Source organism: Archocentrus centrarchus, chromosome 15 (genome assembly GCF_007364275.1).
Source record: "Archocentrus centrarchus isolate MPI-CPG fArcCen1 chromosome 15, fArcCen1, whole genome shotgun sequence".
Lineage (NCBI taxonomy): Eukaryota > Metazoa > Chordata > Actinopteri > Cichliformes > Cichlidae > Archocentrus > Archocentrus centrarchus.
In genome coordinates, this window is record NC_044360.1 from 12,793,101 (window position 1) to 12,813,594 (window position 20,494).

General features: G+C 41.3%; 1 protein-coding gene across 3 annotated transcripts in view; it reads right to left on the minus strand.

Annotated features, from left to right (window-relative positions):
• Positions 1-19,162, minus strand: part of LOC115793060 (ankyrin-3-like) — a 115,382-nt gene extending 96,220 nt beyond the window's left edge. For all 3 annotated transcript variants that reach the window (XM_030747788.1, XM_030747787.1, XM_030747786.1), the window contains exon 1: positions 18,905-19,162. In XM_030747788.1, coding sequence (XP_030603648.1) covers positions 18,905-18,973 — 69 coding nt within the window. In that variant the 5' untranslated portion in view covers positions 18,974-19,162. The remainder of the gene's footprint in view (positions 1-18,904) is intronic.
• Between the last annotated feature and the right edge of the window lie 1,332 nt (positions 19,163-20,494).

Genomic DNA, 20,494 nt, shown 5'->3' on the forward strand with positions numbered 1-20,494 from the left:
ACAACAATAAAACGGAAAATGTCAAGCTCCTGGTGGCACAAGAGATTTCAAAGCAATCCAGCTGATCAGATGTTTCAGCTTGGACTTTGAGAAGCAGACAAACTAATAATCCCAACACACTGCTGGCTAGAAATAAAAGACAAAGTAAGGGAGACTATGACAATGTAGTTTTACTACACAGTGTTCCAGTGTAGATCCAAACCGAGTCATCTCACTAGCAGATAAATTGGTAAGCACTGTACTGCAATTAGTTAATCAACAGCTCTGTCAGCGCTGGTGTTAGACACACTGTTGTTTGTTTGTATGGTAAGTAGGTCGGCCTTCATATAGATAATTACTGACATGTAGATAAACACACAAGCCCATGTGACTATGCTATTAAACTCACCCTTTCAGCTCTGTGCATCTTCAGTTAATCCTCCCTATGCCTGACATTGCAAGTTCACCAGGTGCAAAAGAGGGGAAAGCTATGGGAGGCCACGAGCCGACCAAAGACAGGACAGTAACAGCGCGAAGCCCTGCCTAACCCACTTGAGCAACAAGCGGCAGCAGGGGTTACAGGCAGTTAATCTAGTTAAGAGATCAACAAATGAGCCTCTCAGTGCTGAAAAGGAGGACACAAGCCCACAGACAATAGAACAGGTCATTGTGCAAGAGAACAGAAAAGATAGAAAGTGGGTGTTACTGCCATAATTCAGATGAAAATGCGGGTCGAGTGTGCAGCAGGATCACTGAGCTGTGGCAATCCCTATTGGTGCAATTTTCATTAGATGAATTGTTTGAGCATCATCATGGTCTCAAAGAATCACATTTAAAGTCTGAACATGACAAAATTGTGACTTAACAGTATAATATTTGATATTTTAGATGTTTTAAATCATTAAAAATATCACTATGGCCATATGGGATATAACTGAAACAGTCACCAGTTCTTTCTAATAGCCAGCGCCTAGTAATAATGTCTTTGCAAAGAAGATGTGCGTGAAGGGTTATTAAAGGTGAGAGGTGGTGGCTGGCAGCACGTATGACAGAGCCGGGGACCGCAGAAGGGCTTCAGGATTCTCCACACCTCTTTTGGTCTCCATGGAAACAAGGACAGAAACGTTCAGGCGCAAGGGAGCTGCGAATAGACGGTCACAGGGAGATACGAGGGAAAAGCATGCGTCTGAAACATGCGCTGTGGACATTATACCTGCTTAAATACATTTTGACCTCACCTGAAAAAAAAAACAAATTTCACATAGGCGGTCCTTGTGACTGTTATAGTTCCCATAAAAAAAACTGTTATGCTTCCATGAAGAGCATGTGTAAACTGCAATAAACACACTAAGACAGTGTTTATTAAACTTTGCAGCCGGAAAAGCGAGAAATGACTTGCTGTCAAGCAAATGCAAACAGTGGCTGCTCTGTGAGAATCAAGCGCCTGATCCTGGCAACATGAAAATGTTAATTTTACATTTTTTTGCAAGCAAGAAAACCTTAGGCCAGAGTGATTTTTTTTAATGATATGTTTTAGTTCAAACATTAGTGAATTTAATACATTTCATGCTTTGTTTCATGCAGCCATACACTGCTGTTGTAGGCGCATATGGAGATGAATGCTTTGTGAGGGAACAGATGATAAAGTATCAGTGACTGACCCAGACAGTGGAGGTGAGTGAATGAGACAGGAACACAGAGGAACGGAGAGGGAGAGAAGTATAGACACAGAGGGAGCGAGGTCTTTCCTCAGCAACAGCAGGAAACACCATCCTTTTTATCTGACCTACATCACTGCTGTTAACGTTATTTCTTATAATTTGGCAGTGTAACATTAGAAGCTGTAATATTACACACTTGCAGCCTACAGCGAGGAACAGGCATTTTCACTATCAGACATGTTCAGTAATAAGCATACGCCAGTCAGTGTCAACGTTAAAACCACCTGCCTAATGCTGTGAAGGCCTCCGTCCTGGTGCCAGAAGAGCTGTGGTATGGGCACAGGACTTCTGAGTGTGCTTAGTGGTGTCTGGCATGGGGACATTTGCGACAGATCCTTTGAATCCTTGGCGATGTAGGTCAGGACCTCTACAGATCAGGCTCTGGAGACTATATCAACAACTTGGGCACTTTGTTGTACTCCTCAAGCCATTCTTGAGCAGTTTTTTTTTTTCTTCATGTGGCAAGGGGTGGCTGATGCCGTTGGGTTTGGTCTGCAAAAAACTTTAGGTGGATACTGTGAAGGTAACATTCCCTTGAATGGCAGGACACAAAGTCTCCTAGCCGAACACTGCATTTTAAAGAGATGACCAAGGTTGCTTACTTCACCTGTCAGTGGTTTTAATGTTGTGGATGATTGGGGTACACATAATCACACAGGGGGGTCTTGTTAAAGTGTATTTACAGGCAAATGCCACATGATGGGATAAGGGGCGTCTGGCTATGCCAAAGAGGAAATAGACATAGGACTTGGCATGGTACTCACATTTCTGCGACAGATTTGTCAAACTCAGGCAGACAGATAGGTCCACAGTGATGCCCACACACACAAAGATAAGAATGTTTTACCAGTGATCTGTCTGTTTTACATTCTTTTTCCAACCTTATACTCTCTCACCTCATCCTCTGCCTCTCTTTCTCTCCTGCCCTGCTCAAAGATGTGGCTTATCAGCTGGCAGAGAGTGACAGGAGCTTTGATGCTGAGACAGTGTGTCTGTTTCTGTGTGTGATATTTAAGTTCTTAGTCAAAAATTCTACCTTGCTTCAGGTTTTCAGTTCATTCCAGCCCCTGTGAAGTAGCTGCAAGAAAACAAGCACACTGACAGAAATGGGGGGAAAACTGAAGAGGGAAAAGAAAGCGTGTGAGAAAAAGTACGGGAGAGTGGTACAACAGGAGGCTGTGAGTGTGAGGAGAAAAGGAGGTCAGACAGCGTATAATGTTTTATTGCACTGGGCCGGAGACTGTGAATGCATGAAGGTTACAGGTTCTCCTTTGACCTGAGAGATGACAAATCATGGATGGACAGATAGAGTAATATTGATTAAAGCAATTATGATCATGAATTAACTTATCAAATGTGCTATGTAGAAAATATTGTTAAAATTGAGATCATTTTAAGCTACTTCTACTTCATCACAAGAGACATCACAAGAAAATGTCATTGTCTGCTCCTTAGGTCTGCAAGGTTTAATCATAAGTCTTAGCTTTTTCTTTAGCAGCAAAACTAAAGCTTCCAAAACTGTTCAAAGACAAGCCAAAAGAACTCAGTAGAATTCTTGGATTACCAATCAATTCCATTACATTTTCTGTCAGAAAAACCACTATCGGGCTTGCCCTTTTCACTCACTAGCTGCATAATTCCTTTTATTCCCTCTGCCAGTCATACTAACACACACACACACGCACGCACGCACGCACGCACGCACGCACGCACGCACGCACAAACATCCTTTAATCATCTCTCTTAGAAATGTTGAGTTTATGCAGTTCCTTTTTGAATGGCACACTTGAATACAGATTATCAGCATCTTGACAGCTCCAATTAGCCGCTATTGTAAGGTAAAATCCCCCTGATGAACACAGATCCTTTACCTTTCCCTGTCTTACCCCAGATGAAATTTGAGAAAATTCCTTCCTCCTTGAGATTTTACACTCTTCAGAAAAATAATCTAACTAAAAATAAAATGAGACCTGATCTGGCAAAAGGAGTTGCAAGTGTCAGGGGCTAATTCTCAGCCCAGTAACGTATGAATCAGTGAGCTGTATTGCAGACCGCTTTGTACAGATGCAAAGTAATTTTAGTAAGCATGATTCATATGTTTGCTGATTCATATGTTATTGGGCTAAGAATTAGCCCCTGCTACTTTGACTCCTTTTGCCAGATCGGGTCACATATGTCCAAAAGAGCCACAAGAAGGACATCCCTCTGTCTTGGTTTTAAATCTCTCTGGTTTTTTTTTTTTTTATCTTATTTTAATTTATCATTTATTTCCTAGTGCTGATTTTAAAAGGGGAGCAGAAGTCACGTTAACTTTATTTGCTGTCTACAGAACTGGTAGCACATTTCTCTGCAGCACATTTGCCAGTCACAGGCCTATGTAGAATCAATGCTAATGCTGTCTTTATCCTATTCTAACTGTGACTCTGCTGGTAAAGAAGACAATTAGCTGTCAGATTCAGTTGGAAATTATATTTTCTCTGAGATGTATTGGATGGTTTAGAGCACCCACTGTAGATGGCCTTGTATTGGAGAATTACAGTGGTGCTAATCATTTGGATGGTGATGTTTTTGGATTTTAAAAGCAACTTTCTGCAGTATATTTTTGTTGCACACAGAAATACAGAGGATCAGCTGTTGGGTGATCTGCTGAGAGTTAAAATCAGCAGCTTTAAATGCCTTTCTGGCCATGCTTTTTGGGTAAGTAATACATTTTTAACATTTTTTGCCATCTGGACGAATGAAGTAGGCCACACAGGAAACCCTGGAGACTCACTTCAGATGTCAGTTGCTCAAGAGGATGCGTCAAGATTCATGTTTTACATACAGGGATTTCATCCAACGCTGTAAGTCAAATTCCTGACTAGTTAATGACTGAGTGCAGTCAAGTAAAAGAGCCTATAGATGGTAGGTGTGATCACAGCCAACCTACATGGCATGTTACACGGTGGAGGAGGATCCTAATAAAATCTTGGTTGCAATCTGTGTCAGACATGCCAGATGGTGCAATTAATGCCTAGTAAATCACACTGCACAATGTAAATAAAAAGGAGAGACATGTTAACTAACATCATATATTTGCATCTCTCTGACCTTTGGAAATGTAGCAAATAAATAAGCTTTGGTCACAGTTGATACGTCTCTCTTTCCAAAAAAGGTCAAATGAGGAAGAAGAGTAGAAAGTGAGGTCAGTTGTGGTCATGGAAAATGGCATTGAGAACTTTATTTGCACATTTCATAAACACAATGTGTAGCAGTAATCAAGCTGTCTAGTGTATCCTGTCTTTTTCATGTTGTCATTTTGATTGGGTGGTTGATAAAAAAAAATGGGCCTTAATAGCAGTAAGGAGACTGGATTTGATCTAAAGTTTCTGAGGCAGGCGGTCTACAAACTGGCCATCTGTGGACTTGCCTCAGATAAAGTAAAATCTGAGAGCACTACAACCAACCACCAAAGATTTCAGCTATTTTTACAAATTGATTCATCTTCCAGCATCCTACTCCTATGCTCATTTTGAGGGTCAGCATTAATACAGTTTTACCCAAAAATAAAAGATCATGTTGTAGAATCTTCTATAAATCTGAACGCATCGTCTTTACTTACCTGGCTGACTATGCTAAGGAAAATCCCACCTAATCATGGCTTCATTTATTTGATTTCAATCTGCCTAACCCACTTTTTCCTCCTTCTGAGTAAAGTGTTACAAAACACAATTACTGTGCAGTGAAGCTCAGTTCCTTCTTACAGTACTATATTTCTAATGAATTAGTAATTCTGCTTAATGTGTCTTAAAGAAAGGTGCTTGGGAAACAGAAATATCAGAAAAATAAGAGGGATTTGTGTCTGGATAATGTCTTTGGCTTCACAAGCCCATGTTATTTCTGCAGCAGAATTACAAAAGGACTCATAAGTTTTGAGTATTAAGTGAATGATCCTAGAATACATGTTTACATTACATTTTAATTTGTGTATGTTAAGGATGGTGTCCGTTACTGGCGACAAAGGCTTTAGTGACAAACTCCTTCATCTGCAGAGTAAAATGCATATTTTATCTTGCACTTTGACTCTGTGCCTGTTACACATCCCTGTAAAAAAAGAAGCACACAGACACACACAAACCCTGATGAATTACACCAGTCACAACCATTGTGAACACAGGTCGTTCCAGACTCACTCAGTCCCTTACTGTCCTGGCCAGTGAGGAGGATGTCTCCATTGTTTAATGACACTGAGGCAGGAAATGGTTTCTTTTCTTCCCTTACAACTCCATGACTGTGTATGGGTGTGTGTTACTGTACTGAGCTGACAAGACTTCATCATTTGTGTAATTTTGACTCAGTTTTTTTGGGCGCTGATCTCGTCTTCCCACTCGCTTTTACATAACAGCCTCCTCTGCGACTGCATCAAAGAAGACAGTGATTTTCAGAAAGGTACTTCATTTTTAAGATTCAGGTACACATAATGAAGCCATTGTAATCTCTAAACAACATACTTTTCATTAATTTCTACATCTATTGTCCTTCAAACATTACTTTTTTTTTCTGTTTATGCAGGTAATATTAAATAGTGGGGGATGCCCACACTGTTTCCTTTCATACTTCACTTGTGCTGGGTAATTGATGATGGATGAAGCAATCATAAAAAGTCCCCAGCTGGTAAATTACGACTAGGCTTTTTCTCTGTGGGTAAACTAGGCCATCTGGGATGAGCTATAACTACGAAAGGATACTGGTCTACACTGGGCTAGACAGCAAGGAGATTTCAGCAGTGATTTATTCATGACTGAGACTTCCTCTCCCCTCCCTGCTCCCTGAGATTTGTCTTTCCCTCACATCATCCGCACATTTTGGCTAACTGTATCCAACCATACTGTCCACTTTCCCCCGTCTTCTTTTCATTTACTACCTACTTAAATTAATCTCATTAAATCAATGAGAGACAGGGACAATTCATTTTCACTCCTTCTGCATGGGTATGGAGACATTATCGTAAACAGAGGCTATTTTTAATGGCATGATCACATCAAACTGATGGATTTGAGATATGTACATGTACATAATTAAAATTTTTTAATCAACTGTACAAGCCACATAAAGCTACAATTAAGTCAATAACTTTAAATGAAAAGCATCATGCCCTGCAACGGACTGGTGACTGGTGTGTCTCACACTAAGACACCTGGGACAGGCTCCAGCACCCTGCACCCCCGAATTGTATAAGTGGAAGAAAGGCCATCTCAAAAAATGATCTAGACGTACACCAGAATTGAATGGATTTTTCCTGAGCTAATGCCACCTCTGCACAAAGGTTCATGAGATTCATCTTTGTCGGTTTTGCTTTATCTAGCTTGCAGACGAACAACACTGACGCATATGCCTCTGCCTCAGCTCTCACCTTGGGGGAGAAATAATATATATCTGCATCATTATTACTGTGACGTTCGATGTGACAGCAAATGACAACATGATCTCTGTGTCACCTCATGTAAAATGTCCATGGTTGTTGTTCTGGTTATTCCATTAACAAATAAATGCACACATACACACCCACAGACCTACACAGGTTGAAAGGGTATCTCATTAGCAGACTCACACCCTCACAGCTGGAGGTTGTCACATTATGTGTGTTCACACACTGACTTCAGGGCAGGAGAAATCCTGTCACTGTTTGGAAAAAAACAACTCACCCATCAACCTTCTGCAACCAGTGAGGCATTCCACAACAAACACGCACACATGCACACACAACATACACTCAAAACTAAAATAAAAGATATAAAAAATCACCTGCTATCCCTGAACGACTCCCACATGCTTCATTTAAGCCTCGGGCAATGCTACTTTTTGTGCTTCGGCTTATTGCAAGCCTGGTAAAGACATTTCAGTTACTGCATGTGTACACAACAATGACAACTGTGCCTAGAAGGCCCTTTGCACTGTGGCTATAATCAATGTCTGATTACAAAATCTATCATTTCCTCTCTCTTCCAGGTAATCATCCATTTTAAATAGGTGCTTTTCTGTGAAGAAAACTGAATCTAAAAAATGGCCTCCAGAGTAGACAAAGCCACATGTAAAGCAGACAACACTAGCAGAGAATTTCAAACATTCTAATATAACTGTCAATGTGCATAGCAGCAATAGTTTGAAGCTAACTCTATGAAAAGGTTCTTGATGTCAGGAATTATTGTTTGGAAGCAAACAGAAAGCTCTTATCACCTTCAGTCAGTTTACTATTAAAGGTTCATGCAAGTCATCTGGCAGCAATTACAAAAATGTGCCAATGATAGCCTTCAGCCTTCATACAGAAGTGCTTGGAAAAAATATGAGACCCGCCCAATGGCATGGAGCTTTTTAATTTAATGGGCTTCTGCATCACTGTTGTTTGTAACAAATACCAATACCAATCTCTGGAGCTGTGTTGTTGAGAGACGCAAGTGTTTGGAATATGACAAAGCACATGTAACTACTGCAGGCTTCCCATTAAAGTCAACAAGGTGAAGAATGAATGATGTAATGGATGCAGTAAGAGGTGCACTGAGGACTTTCAACAGGACAATTGTCTCATCATTAATGACTTAAGTTGGCTTGCAGCAGCAAAAGACTAGCTCACAAAATGTCAAAAAATATTTCTGGTCAAATGCAGAGCCAGACTAATAAAAAGCAGACAAACACCATTTGCTTCATCCCTTAAGCATGGACAATCAACAAATCAAAACAAGATTGGTCTGTTCTTCAACAGCAACCGAGTTATCAATAAAAACATGAAGCCGATTCCATGTGTCTGGCTCCTCAGCTCTATGGCAGTTACAGAAACAGAGAGCAGAAGGCAGAGTTGGAGAATAGATGAGGTTAACATTTTTTGTTCCTGCACTGAAAGCTGACAAATGTCACAGTTTTACTACAGAAGAGAGGAGATCATTTTTTTTTTTTTTGGGTTACATAATACTGTAACAGAAAACTCTGTGGTGCATTCACTGACACTGAAGCCCCTGGAAATCTAGCTCTCAAGCATGCCTGTAGGCATTTATTTTAGGTGTGCGTGTGTGCAGTCGCTTACATACATTTATTATCTCATCCAGTTCTCCTACAGCTTCCTTCTTTTGCTCAGCATCACACAATCCCCTTTTGGTTTCACCTGTCGTGAATCTCTATGCCTCACTCTCATTTTCCAGATCCTCTACTGCCTCTCATCTGTCATCTTCCTCCACCTTCAGTCTCTGTGCCTGTTCTTTCCTTCCGATGCTATCGTACCATCTGGCTCAGGTGGTGTTGCCTTGGGGCTCACATTTTGCTGCTGTCAATCCTGAACTGGCATCTAAAAATGGGAGCATTTAACATGCCCCCCACCCCCACCCCTCACTCCACCCCACAGTTGGCAGACCTCAGTCCACCCCTGTACCTCCTCACTGTGCTGCTTCAAGAGCCCAGTTATAGGGTTGCCACCAGACAGCATGGGAAAACCATAACATTATGAACAAAGGAATTGTAAGATTATGGAACCTCCACTGAAGGCTGATGGAAATCCCACTGTTCATGCAAAATATATAATATATATATACGCCAGGGTTATAATAGTTTTGGATTTTACATTATAGTTTAGTTTTAGTTAGTTTTTACTTTTTTTTCTTTAATTCAGTTAGTTTTAATTAGTTTTCAGAGTGGATTTTCTCGTTTTTATTAGTTTTTATTTTTGGTTTCATGCTTAGTTTTAGTTAGTTTCAGTTAGTTTCAGTATTAGTTTTAGTATTTTCATACCTAATCAGGTGCAAGATTCAAGGCGCAAAAGTGACTATTGTGTAATGAAAACTTGACAAAAGATACAGTTTAAAGAAATATATTCAACAACCAACTGTTCACAAGACATGCTAAATGTGTGTAATATTAAGGACACACATGAACATCAACAGGGAGAAACAAAGAAAAACATGAACTCCCAAACTCAATAAATTCTACAATAAACTCCACAATAAAGTTCAGCATCAGTGCAGTAGATTAACAACAGCTACATGTGGTGTTTGACAAAAACAAACTCTTTGAAGGAGTCAAAGCTCAAATCCAGCTGCATCCTGATGTTCTCACCACCTGAAGCTGCTTCTGTTTTGGAGCTAGCTTGGTTAGATGCTCGCTAATTAAACCTGCAGGGTCTTTGCGGCCTCTGTACACAACCTACGGAACTTGCCGACCTCATGTCCACATTTATGCTTGTGTAGCTGGATTGTGTGTGTTAATTACCTTGTGGGCGTGTGCAGGTGTTTGTACTCAAAGAACCTCCATACGGGACTCTGCCTCTTTCTCGGCAGACCGCAGCCATTACTTTGCAGACCAGCGCGGTGAGCGCACGCACATGCGCACTCACACACACAGTTGTCCTGTGGCGCTCCCAGCTTAAACTCGGAGAGCGGAAAAAATGATTTCATATCAATCCACAAGGCTTAAAAAAAAAAAAAAAACAAGTAAATGAAAGTCAGCTTATCGATAATTTCAGTTAGTTTTAGTTAGTTTTGTAAACTCACAATTCAGTTTTAATTAGTTATCGTTTTTTCCTTTTAATTATAGTTTTTATTTATTTCAGTTAACGACAATGTTTTTTCAATTTCAGTTTTCGTTATTTCGTTCGTTTTCGTTAACTATAATAACCCTGATATACGCACACAAGAGGTTTAATGACAACTGTTATCCACTGCTTCATTAAGGCTGAAAAGAAAATTCTTGTTTCTCAGCAGGACAGGGGCTTGACAAGAAGTCCAGAACAATGGCTTATGTTTTTAAGCAAATTAAACCTCTCAAGGAAATGTTTTCATCTCACTGTGATGCCGATTGTTATTTTAAATAAATCTCTACTCTCAGACCCAGAAAAACCATGTCACCTAGAAATGACGTGTTTAATATTCAGAAAGTCAGCACTGACATTAAGCGTGACACAGGGGTTCACTTTATTGGTTTAAAATCTTTGCACACCTGAATGACTGATGTGTGTTCACTTTAAAAGAAACCAAAATTTTTTCCTAACCTCAAACAAAGTGTGTTTGTTGCCTAATCGTAAGCAATGAAGGACTCAGGCTGTGAACTCCAGAGGGAAAGTGTTGCACTTTCTGTGCTCGCCATCCCTCTCAGCCACCTCCTTTCGACTTTGATGCAGTACAGGACATTGCACTTTGCTCCTAGAATAAAATGTGTCATAAGTCAGGCAGCAATTATGTGCCTATCAAAAAGTAACAAAACAACCAGCAGCATACAAACAGAACTTAGAGATGGCAGAATTGCCTGAAACATGCTATTAAAAACAGTGAATAAGACTGAAAAGAAAATTGCCAACGTCTCTAGATGTCTCCCTCACCTGGCTTTCCAAACAGCTTAGCATGAATGGTGCTAAACTGGCAATCTGCTCCACATTTGAAAACACGGCCTCTGTTCTGCGGCTATCTGTCAGACATTTTGAATTTCAGTGGAAGCCAGATCCTGCTGTTAAGTGCAACTTCAAGCAGAGAGACAGCAGAAGGGTCTTGGCACATGACAGTTTTAAGAGAATCTGCAGCTATCTGCTCACATTTCCTTTTCATTTCCTTTACCTATTTTATTCACCAGCAAGCTGTCATTTTCCATCCCACGGAGGAAGCAGGGGTGAGCCATCTGGCTTGCCTCCACTGTGGATGCATTCCTGATCCTAGAATACATCATCAAACTTAAATAAACAACACCTGAGAACCAAAGGGACAGAGAGGGATGCAGACCCCTACTTCTCCTTTTTTCACTAAATTGTGTTTAATAAGTCCTTTCACTTTACAAACAGCGCTGTAATGTCAATGGCATCATTCAGGTCACGGTGGGGCCACTGCTCTGAAATCTGAAACTGAAATCTGTTTGCACCCACCACTGCTTGCTATGTGAATAAACACAATCAGTCTGCACATCAAACATAATAAACAGGAATTTACATCACATGACACTTTTCCCTGCTGTATCACTGTGGGAATTGGTGTGGGAATAGTGTGATCTTTGTCAGTTGTTATTCCCTGCATCATGACCAAAGCCTTATTAACAACTCACACATCAGTTTCAGTAGTGCAATTTTTTTTTCTGTGCAGAACAATTAACAACCAGAGCATCTGTGACTCAGTTCTTCTAAATATGGACTAAAAATAAACCAGAGACTTTAATCTGTTTTCATGCAGTGTTTAGTAAAAAACAGTGATGTTAAATAACAGGAAAAAAAAGGTGGGAGAATGAAACGGTCACTACAGGGTCGGCAGACAATGCTGTGAGCATAAACCACTGTTATTGCTTTTGGTATGGAACAAAAGCTTTTGTTATCCTGTTCTGTTGCATTTAACAGTTGCCATAGCAACACAGGGCCAGGAGAGGTTTAAGGAGGATCCCCGAACTTGCTAAAAGAGGTGTCTAAACCTGACAGAGAAACTCTGTATTCAACCATCTTTTTCCTGTGTTGTTTTCCACAACTGAGTCATATTGTGGAGTCTTTTGAAGAAGTCAGAAAAGGGGAGAAAGGGGAATGGAAGGAGCACAACTGAGTGAGATGTAAAGAGCCTTCCGGATGGAGCTGTGGGAAACGGAATTGGCTCTGGAGTTCAGGGAACAGCAACTGCCAGCAGAGGAAAATACCAGTAGAACGGATATGAAAACAAGCATTATAACACTGTCGACGCCTGAAAGCAACTGCAGTTGGGGTCAGTAAACAGCCCAGGTTCACAGATTTCGGATCTTTTTACATTTAAATTCAGCTGTGGGTCATTATTTTTTTTTTGCTGTCTTTAATTAAAAACACAGCCCCAAATCATTTTCAGCTATCCAAAGTTTAATTTGCAGACTGAGGGCTGGCCTTTTTTAATAATTACAGGCAGGTTTTCACATGTGTCTAATAAGAAGCACTCTGATATGAGATTATAACACAACATGGGCTCTTGCCATTCATTGCAGGAAGAGAATCTCTTTTTAAATTGCACTGTGCACTCACTGGTATTGATTCACTCTTGCTGACAGACTTTAAAAAACAAAGAAAATAACCACGGCATTCTGGCAAATTGCTTGCTTTTGTTGATGGAGGTGGGATGATATGTGGAGGATGGATAGATAGACTGAAAAGTGGTGAGCCCTTGTTAGTCCTGTTTTTGTTGATTGGGTCTGGTTCAACAGCCTTGTTACCTGGCCAAGGCCATTCTGTCTCTATCTGTAGTCTATATGTGTACTCTTTTGTTTGTTTGTTTGCGTGTGATTAGGCCTGCTTTCTTGTTTGTTGGTTTTTTTGGGGGTTTTTTTGTCTGACAGCTGCCTCAGGTTCCTGTCCAGAAAGCTGACATGATTAAAAAAGCATCAGCACAGCAGTCAGGTAACTGGTCAGCCTTTTAAACAGTCAGTGATCCAAACAGACAAACAGTAAATCCCATATTTATGCTGAATTCACAAGGGCCAAGCTCTGCTTTGTACTACTTGTTGCATAATCATTTGGAAAGACAAAGATGTTCAAAAAGGCCTCATCTGAAGTTCAGTGGGAAGGAACAAGGACAAGAAACATCTAAATAATTTAAAAATAACCACAAAAAAAAATCAGTCTCTCTTTAAAGACATTTATAAATTACTTTCTCACCTTCACACACCTGTCCAGTTGGGAATGATTGTTTTGATTTGCTAATGCTTAAGAAATTATTGTTCACAGCTGGCACTATGCATGATATTGGAAAACTAAGGTGGCAGAGACTTTGTGAGGCTTGATTATTGGACAAACACCTGCGATATACTGTAACAGCCCTTCAATATCCCATAAAGCAGTTCGGGGATTAAGGGAGTGCTCTAGAGCAATGGACTGACAAAGAAGCACTCCTCCTCTGTAGTTCCTTATCCTTTTCCTTTCAATCTCCTCCTCTGTCACTCCCTTAGCTCACACCTCACTCTTACTTCTCTGTCCTCTGTCTCACTCCTATTTCTCCATCTCCCCTACCTTCAATAGCCTCCCTCTCCCATGGCTTCTCTCCTTCTTTTTCTTCTTCCCTCAATGGAAACAGAGGAACAGAGACAGTACATCTGAAAGTGATGGAGCTCTGACAGGCTGATCCCACTGCCCTCTCCCCAGGGCGCGCAGCTGTGCCCGAGCTCTGTGACGCCTACCTACCCAAACGCACATCCACACAGAAACAGGAGGAATACACCCACCTACACACATGCATGCATACATTTATAAAGCTACCGAGGGAGCACACATGTGCACACCTCCACAGTCCAACAGCAACAGTGTGTGTGTGTGTGTGTGTGTGTGTGTGTGTGTGTGTGTGTGTGTGTGTGTGTGTGTGTGTGTGTGTGTGTGTGTGTCTTTATATAAGTCATCACATTTCTATGCTGCACCTAGAATATGCTGCAGAAGTGAGGGATGCCAAAGAGGTGATGTGATGAGGAATCTCATGTTTTTTTGGCCTAAAACCAATATCAATATCCAGGTTCAATAGATTTTTCTTGGGTTTTCTGTGTGTGAGCCACTGCAAAAACTTTTGGAACAAGCATAATATAATAGCCCAACAGTTTAGGAGAGCTACATAAAATTCAACATTCAGTCTGAACTAGATTTTTTTGATACGTAAGTCATTTTGGCATTGGTTATTTTGTGATTAATCCAATAATCATTAATAAAATGCCAATAGACAGTAAATTTGATCTATTAAAATAAACTCTAAGGTGACATCTTTTGAAGATTTAGCTTTTTATGGCTGTCCGAAAGCCAAAGATACTCAGTATAAACTCTAATGATATTAGACAAAAACAGCAAATCTTCCCATAAGTGCAGCCGGGAAAGGAGAAGCATTGGCCTTTTGTTTGAAGATGACTTAAGCAATTAATTCATTATCCAAAAATAAATCAGCTCACCTCTATTTACAAAAGCATTATATAGTATTTATTCATACTTCCTCTAAATTTTCACCACATACTTTCTCCTAAACCCATGAAGCATAACCTTCACCTCTTTAAAGATTTTATCTGCGCCAAGTCCATTAGTGTAATCTGAAAAACAAAAGCAGCACTTTGTTTGCTCTCTTAATCTACACACACAGACACACACGCGTGCGCGCAAGTGCTTCACATCTTCCATCAGCACATTCACCAGTGCCCTGCTGTTATCTGGGGGATGTGATGTGCAATTTCTCTTTGAAGGCACAGTCACAGAACGGCTTATTTCACCAGTCCTCCAGACGCGGGGCTCTCTGTCTCTGGCAGGGTTTTTCCATCCAAGACAAAGAACAGAGCTGCCCAAGCCTTGCTGCCTGGCCGACTGGCTGTCTCATTAGAAACAAGACAACAGAGGCAAGACAAAAGAGGGATGTATGCAGTCTAGTGAAAACTGGAAGGATGGACGAAATTGAGCTAAAGTCATCATTATTTTTTTTCTGCTGATTTGGTCTATATTACAATAAAAGATTGAGCTGCAGCCCTGAAAGCATTTATGTCAACAACAAAAAAAATCTAGCAACAAGTAAATGAACTCTTACTGCCACTTCTGAAATACATTGCAAAGAACAGAGGCAGAATATACTCATGTGGGGAAATATGATCAGCAGTAGTAGCTTGTTTGTGACAGAATTTTTAGTGTTTCAGCGATGCCGTGCTTCTCAGCTGTCGCCATTTGTCAGCATGTTGGACTGTCAGAGGCTTTTACAGGAGCAGCTCTGCTTAGGTTTTTTTTTTTTCTGACAGAAACACCATGGTCTCCTTACACAATCATCAGAAAGTGTAAACACAGAGTACATCTTGCGGTTAAGGGCAGTTTATTTTTGGATGGTATAACCCCAGTAAAACTATGGCACTTCTTCAGTTCAGCATGAAAATCTCTTATATAATGTTATGTTTACTTTTCTGAGGAGACTTATATGGAGAAGCCGCTGATGTGGGGAAAATGTACAGATATATTTAGCACTGCTGGTTTAATTCTTAGACTGCACAACACCTGAATTTTAACTGCAAACCACATCAGAGCCTAAAGTAACCTGCACAAACTCTCTGCTTAGTGAATCAGGTTAAATAAAATGTGTTTTTATTTAAGCATGTTCTTTCCTTTTCAGTTTTACTGAGTTTAGTTTTAGTTTTTAGGATTCTGAAAGGGAGACACTTCTATATAAGCCCTTTTTATCTGGCAGGCAAATCTTTCCTCTTTATTTCTGTCCTTTTATTGCGTAAGAAAAATGTTCTACGTGCAGTTTAAGCACCTAAACTAACTACATGGTAACTCAGAACAGCGCTTCAAACCAGATGTCTAATTATGCGCGTGTGCACGCCACACACGCACGCACGTACACAGCCGCTTCCTCATGGTGGAAATGTTTGCAACTAAATTCCTTTTAATACTTTGTGTGCTTATGTTATGTAAACCTCATTATCTCTATCACTACATCAAATTCTTATCATTCAGCCTCTCTGAGATCATAGAGCATTTGGAGGAACATCAAAGTGCTACACAAACATACTGACAAATATTCAGCGCACATACCAGACATGATACACTTAAACACACACACACACACACACACACACACACACACACACTGATAAGCACAAACACTCACAAAAACCCCCTAAACACCACGCTGAATCTGGTGTTGATTCACGACCCCTGTCATAATCAGGATAAGTCGGGGGACCTTGAGTCAAAAGATGTTTGATTGTATCCTTGAGCTTCACCCGTCACAGCATCTGCCTCATGAAAAATAAATTCTGTTCTGGCCACCAAGTTCACCAGTCCACCCCCTCTTCACTCTCTCCTTCGCTCTTCTCTCTCTGCTCACACCCTCGACATCTTTCGCTTAGAACAGAAACTAGTTGCCATGGCTACAATCATTAACACATCTGGCATACTTATCTGGCATTCGCACACTCACGTAGAGAAGCACACAAGAAATGGACACACATTTGCACACGTGCTCACACAACAAACAAACAGCATACATATGTAAAATGCATTAGCATGCATTATTTTTGCTGTGCAGTTTTCTGTTGCATGGCTGCGGTCTGGCGCTTGTGTGAGAGAGATAACGGGCTGAGGCTTGTTGGGGAAAACACATCAATGGAGAACTTTGGGCCTCGCTCATAATCCTATTGGTGAATTTAACCAAACATGCTTTATCTTAATCTCTTGTGAAATGGAGTTGGAGATGGAGAATCTTCCTTATATTTGCATGTTTCAAACTGATACTTAGCATTTTGCTTAAAATCACAATTCAGATGGTATTGTCTCTGTGTGAAGAAGAAGAGCCTAGCCTATCATGTACTGGGGAGGTTAATTTGGATGTTCGATATTCTTGAACTTATACAATGGAGGCACAGTTTCTATGTAATATATTTTCAAAGTGATGTATCCTTCTTGCACTGCAATTTTTGTTATATATCTGCGACATTGCTAATGATGGACACGGAGCATCTTGTGGTGTCTGACCCTAGGACACTGGAAGCAGCTACTTTGGGTCCTGTAGACTGCCTAGTAGGACATCTGTAGACAGGGCTTGTTCCAGCACATCCCATGGATGCTTGATTGGATTGGAATCTGGGGAGTTTGGAGGCCAGGTCAAACCCTTGAGCTCTTTGGTGTGTTTCTCCAGCTGATCCTTAACAGTTTTTGCAGTGCGGTGGGGTGGACTGTCCTGTTGAGGCAGGCCACTGCCATCGGGGAATGCCATTGCCATTGCTGGGGGTGGGGTAGTTGTCTAATACTGTCAAATTAACATCCGCATGAATGCCAGGCCCCAGGTTTCCCAGCAGAACATTGCATTGTAATATTATCAGTTATTCACTTTACTTTTGTCACTTGTTTTATTGTTGTATGTGATCAATGTGCATTTTGCTTCTATAAGGACAAATAAAATTGTCATTTTGCCCTCTGTGAAGATGCACTACTGTGTACTAACTTTTGATATCTATGGTATTTTTATGCCATTTCTCTACATTCAACATGACTGTATTTACTGACATCTACACTTTGAAAATGTTGTCTCTTGCTATCCATGAAGAACCAGACTGACAGCTTTACCACTGAGGGTGGTACATATTACAGCAGCTATAAATTATTTAGTGGGAAACACAGAACATTTCTTTCACAACAACAGGCACATTCACTGTGTAAAACATATAGCTAAAAATCTGCTGTAGCTCTTCCTTCTCTGCTACAGCCCTGATCTAAGGGGATACCTCCAATCTAGTTTTAGCTGCAAAGCGGCTCAAACAATCTGGAAAACACTCCTTGTGGGTTTGATGCACTGAAGTGTGTATTCTGTGAGACTGTCTGTGCATGATCAGTTGCTTTCAGTGCCAAAACACATTTATCATAGGCTAGGCACATTAACACACCAGAATTGGAAGCACAGAAGCGAGAAGTGTTTAAATAATACTTCCACCACAAACAGGCACGCTGAAGATATTTAACTGTCCACCAAAAGCAGAAATCAAAGATAAGTAAACACAAGTACAGACACAAAAAAACTTACCGACATTCCACTTCATAAGTCAAGACCTGTTTCTGTGGTGAACACCTTCAATTAAAAACCATAATAGCTACTTCAGTGGAACACAACAGGATGACTACTGTATGTAGATGTGTCTCAGGTGCACACACATTCACACAGCAACACAAACCTATCCACACACAAAGCTGTGAAGGAGTTAGACTGTACAACAGATGCCTGTGCAATCCGTGCATTATGCTGCCCCCACCCTAACCCCTGAGGACATCCCCTTGCTTTCCATAATACACATTCTCTCTCCACTTTACATACCACTGCTCTCTCAGCCAGTCATCCACAGCAAAACAACCAGGCAGACCAGTTACAACGTCAGGATTATAATAACCAGTGACTGACAGACGGCATTTCAGTGGGTTTGGAAGCATTCCAGGTAAGGCTAAACAAATATTTCTCTCTCACGACAGAGCCGTAGACAGAAGTCAAAAAATAAATCTGTGAGCACTTCACAGCAGAATTCACATATTATTCAGTCTTAGACACCTGAAAACATCTGCTCTTGAAAAAGAGTCATTTTCAACAGCGTGGTTAAACACACCTTCACCTTCCTGTGCAATTAGTTTATGAACCTCACCCATAAATCTCACCTCATCCAACCACCTCTTACTTCAACATTAAGGATCATTTGCTAAGCCTAAGCAAAAGCTACAGAGCAAAGGGAGGCACACCAAGACAAAGAAAGCTCTTCCTTTCTCATACCTTTTTGCCTTTCTTCTTGCGATGGGCTCCTTTCCCGCCGCCTGCTTTCTCCTTAGCTTCCTCACTCATATTCAGAGAGCTCCCACTGTTCTTCTCCTCTCCTCACTTTTTTTAATCCAGCATGTAGGAGCTTGTGGAATAGAGTGGCAGCAGCTGCTGTCTTCACTGCTAAAACGCTGCCACAGAAATGTCCATTTAGAAGCAGTGAAGGAAGGACTGTTCCATGCAAAGTGGGAGTGCGCGTGAAGCGAGGAGAGACTGGGAGAACTGTGCTGATGCTCACTCCCTCCTCCTCCTCCTCCTCCTCCTTCTTCTTCTTCTTCTCTCCTCTCCTCTTCCTCTCCACGTTCACAAACACTTGCACACACTTGCAAGCACGGTCACTGAGGTCCACTCCCACTTGCTGCCTTCACTGTGCGCAATTGGCGACTCTCTCCAATGCGCTCAGAGGCAGGGTGTGGAGGCAGGAGGAGAGCAGAGAGATAGAGATGGAGGACGAAGATGAGGAGGTGGAGGATGTTGATATACGTGATGCAAGAATAAAGAAAAGATAGAGAAGTAGGCTGAAGGAGTGTATTCCTGGCTGGATGTTGTGCTGCCTACCTGAGCCTGGAGTCTGGAGACATACTTCCAAAAAGAGACAGAGACACACAAAAATGTTATATGACAAGGGAGACTCAAACAGAGAGAGTCAGAAAAAGAAAAGACAAAAACAGTGGTTAAGACAGAAAGTAAGAGAAAGACCAGAAGAGGGAAAGGAGTGTGTAACTGGTGTTAGAGAAAGAGAAGAAAAGGGGGGTGTGATCCACACGGTCCCTTCACTCTGCCGGCTGGATGATCTCTGCTGTTGCTCCCTGCCCAGACGTTGTGATATGAAATGAGACTCTCCTTGAACAGGCCAGAAGAGAGACAGAGAGAGAGAGAGTGAAAAAGAAATGGGGTGGAAGAGAGAGAGGATCATTAACACGATGCATCAGGTCCTTCCAGAAAAGGAAGTCTCCCCACTAGCCTTTGCCAGCAGGATCAGCTTACTGGAAACTGGAACAGAAGAGAACTGCACCAAGCTCTGACTGACTGACTGACTGACTGACTGGTGTGTGCATAAAAATATATGCATGAGACAGGAAAAACAAGTATATAGACATGCACACAAGGTTGATGTTATCCAAAGAATATTCAACTAATAACCACTGAAATATCCGTGTAACGACTCGGCACAGACGGACTTCAAAAAGACATGAAGACCACGCCTTTCCAGCTTCAACAAGCTACAGCGCTCCACCAATGAAGCATCCAGCTAATGAGGCAGGGGGAGAGAAAGTGAATCACGGAGAAGGGGAGAAAATGGGAACAAAAAGCCCTGGGTGTCAGAGAATGAGAGATCAGAAGGAGGGGTGGGGTAAGTGGAGGGTGAGCGACAGAGAGGAGAGAGAAACTGACAGTGGGAAATGAGGAAGAGTAAGGTAGGGAGGGTGAGAAAACAATGTGATATTAGAGAAGCAGTGAAACCAAGGAGGCATAGAGGGAATGAAAGAACAAATGAAAAAAACAAATGAGCAGCGGACAGAGGCACAGAGAGGCAGGGAGTGC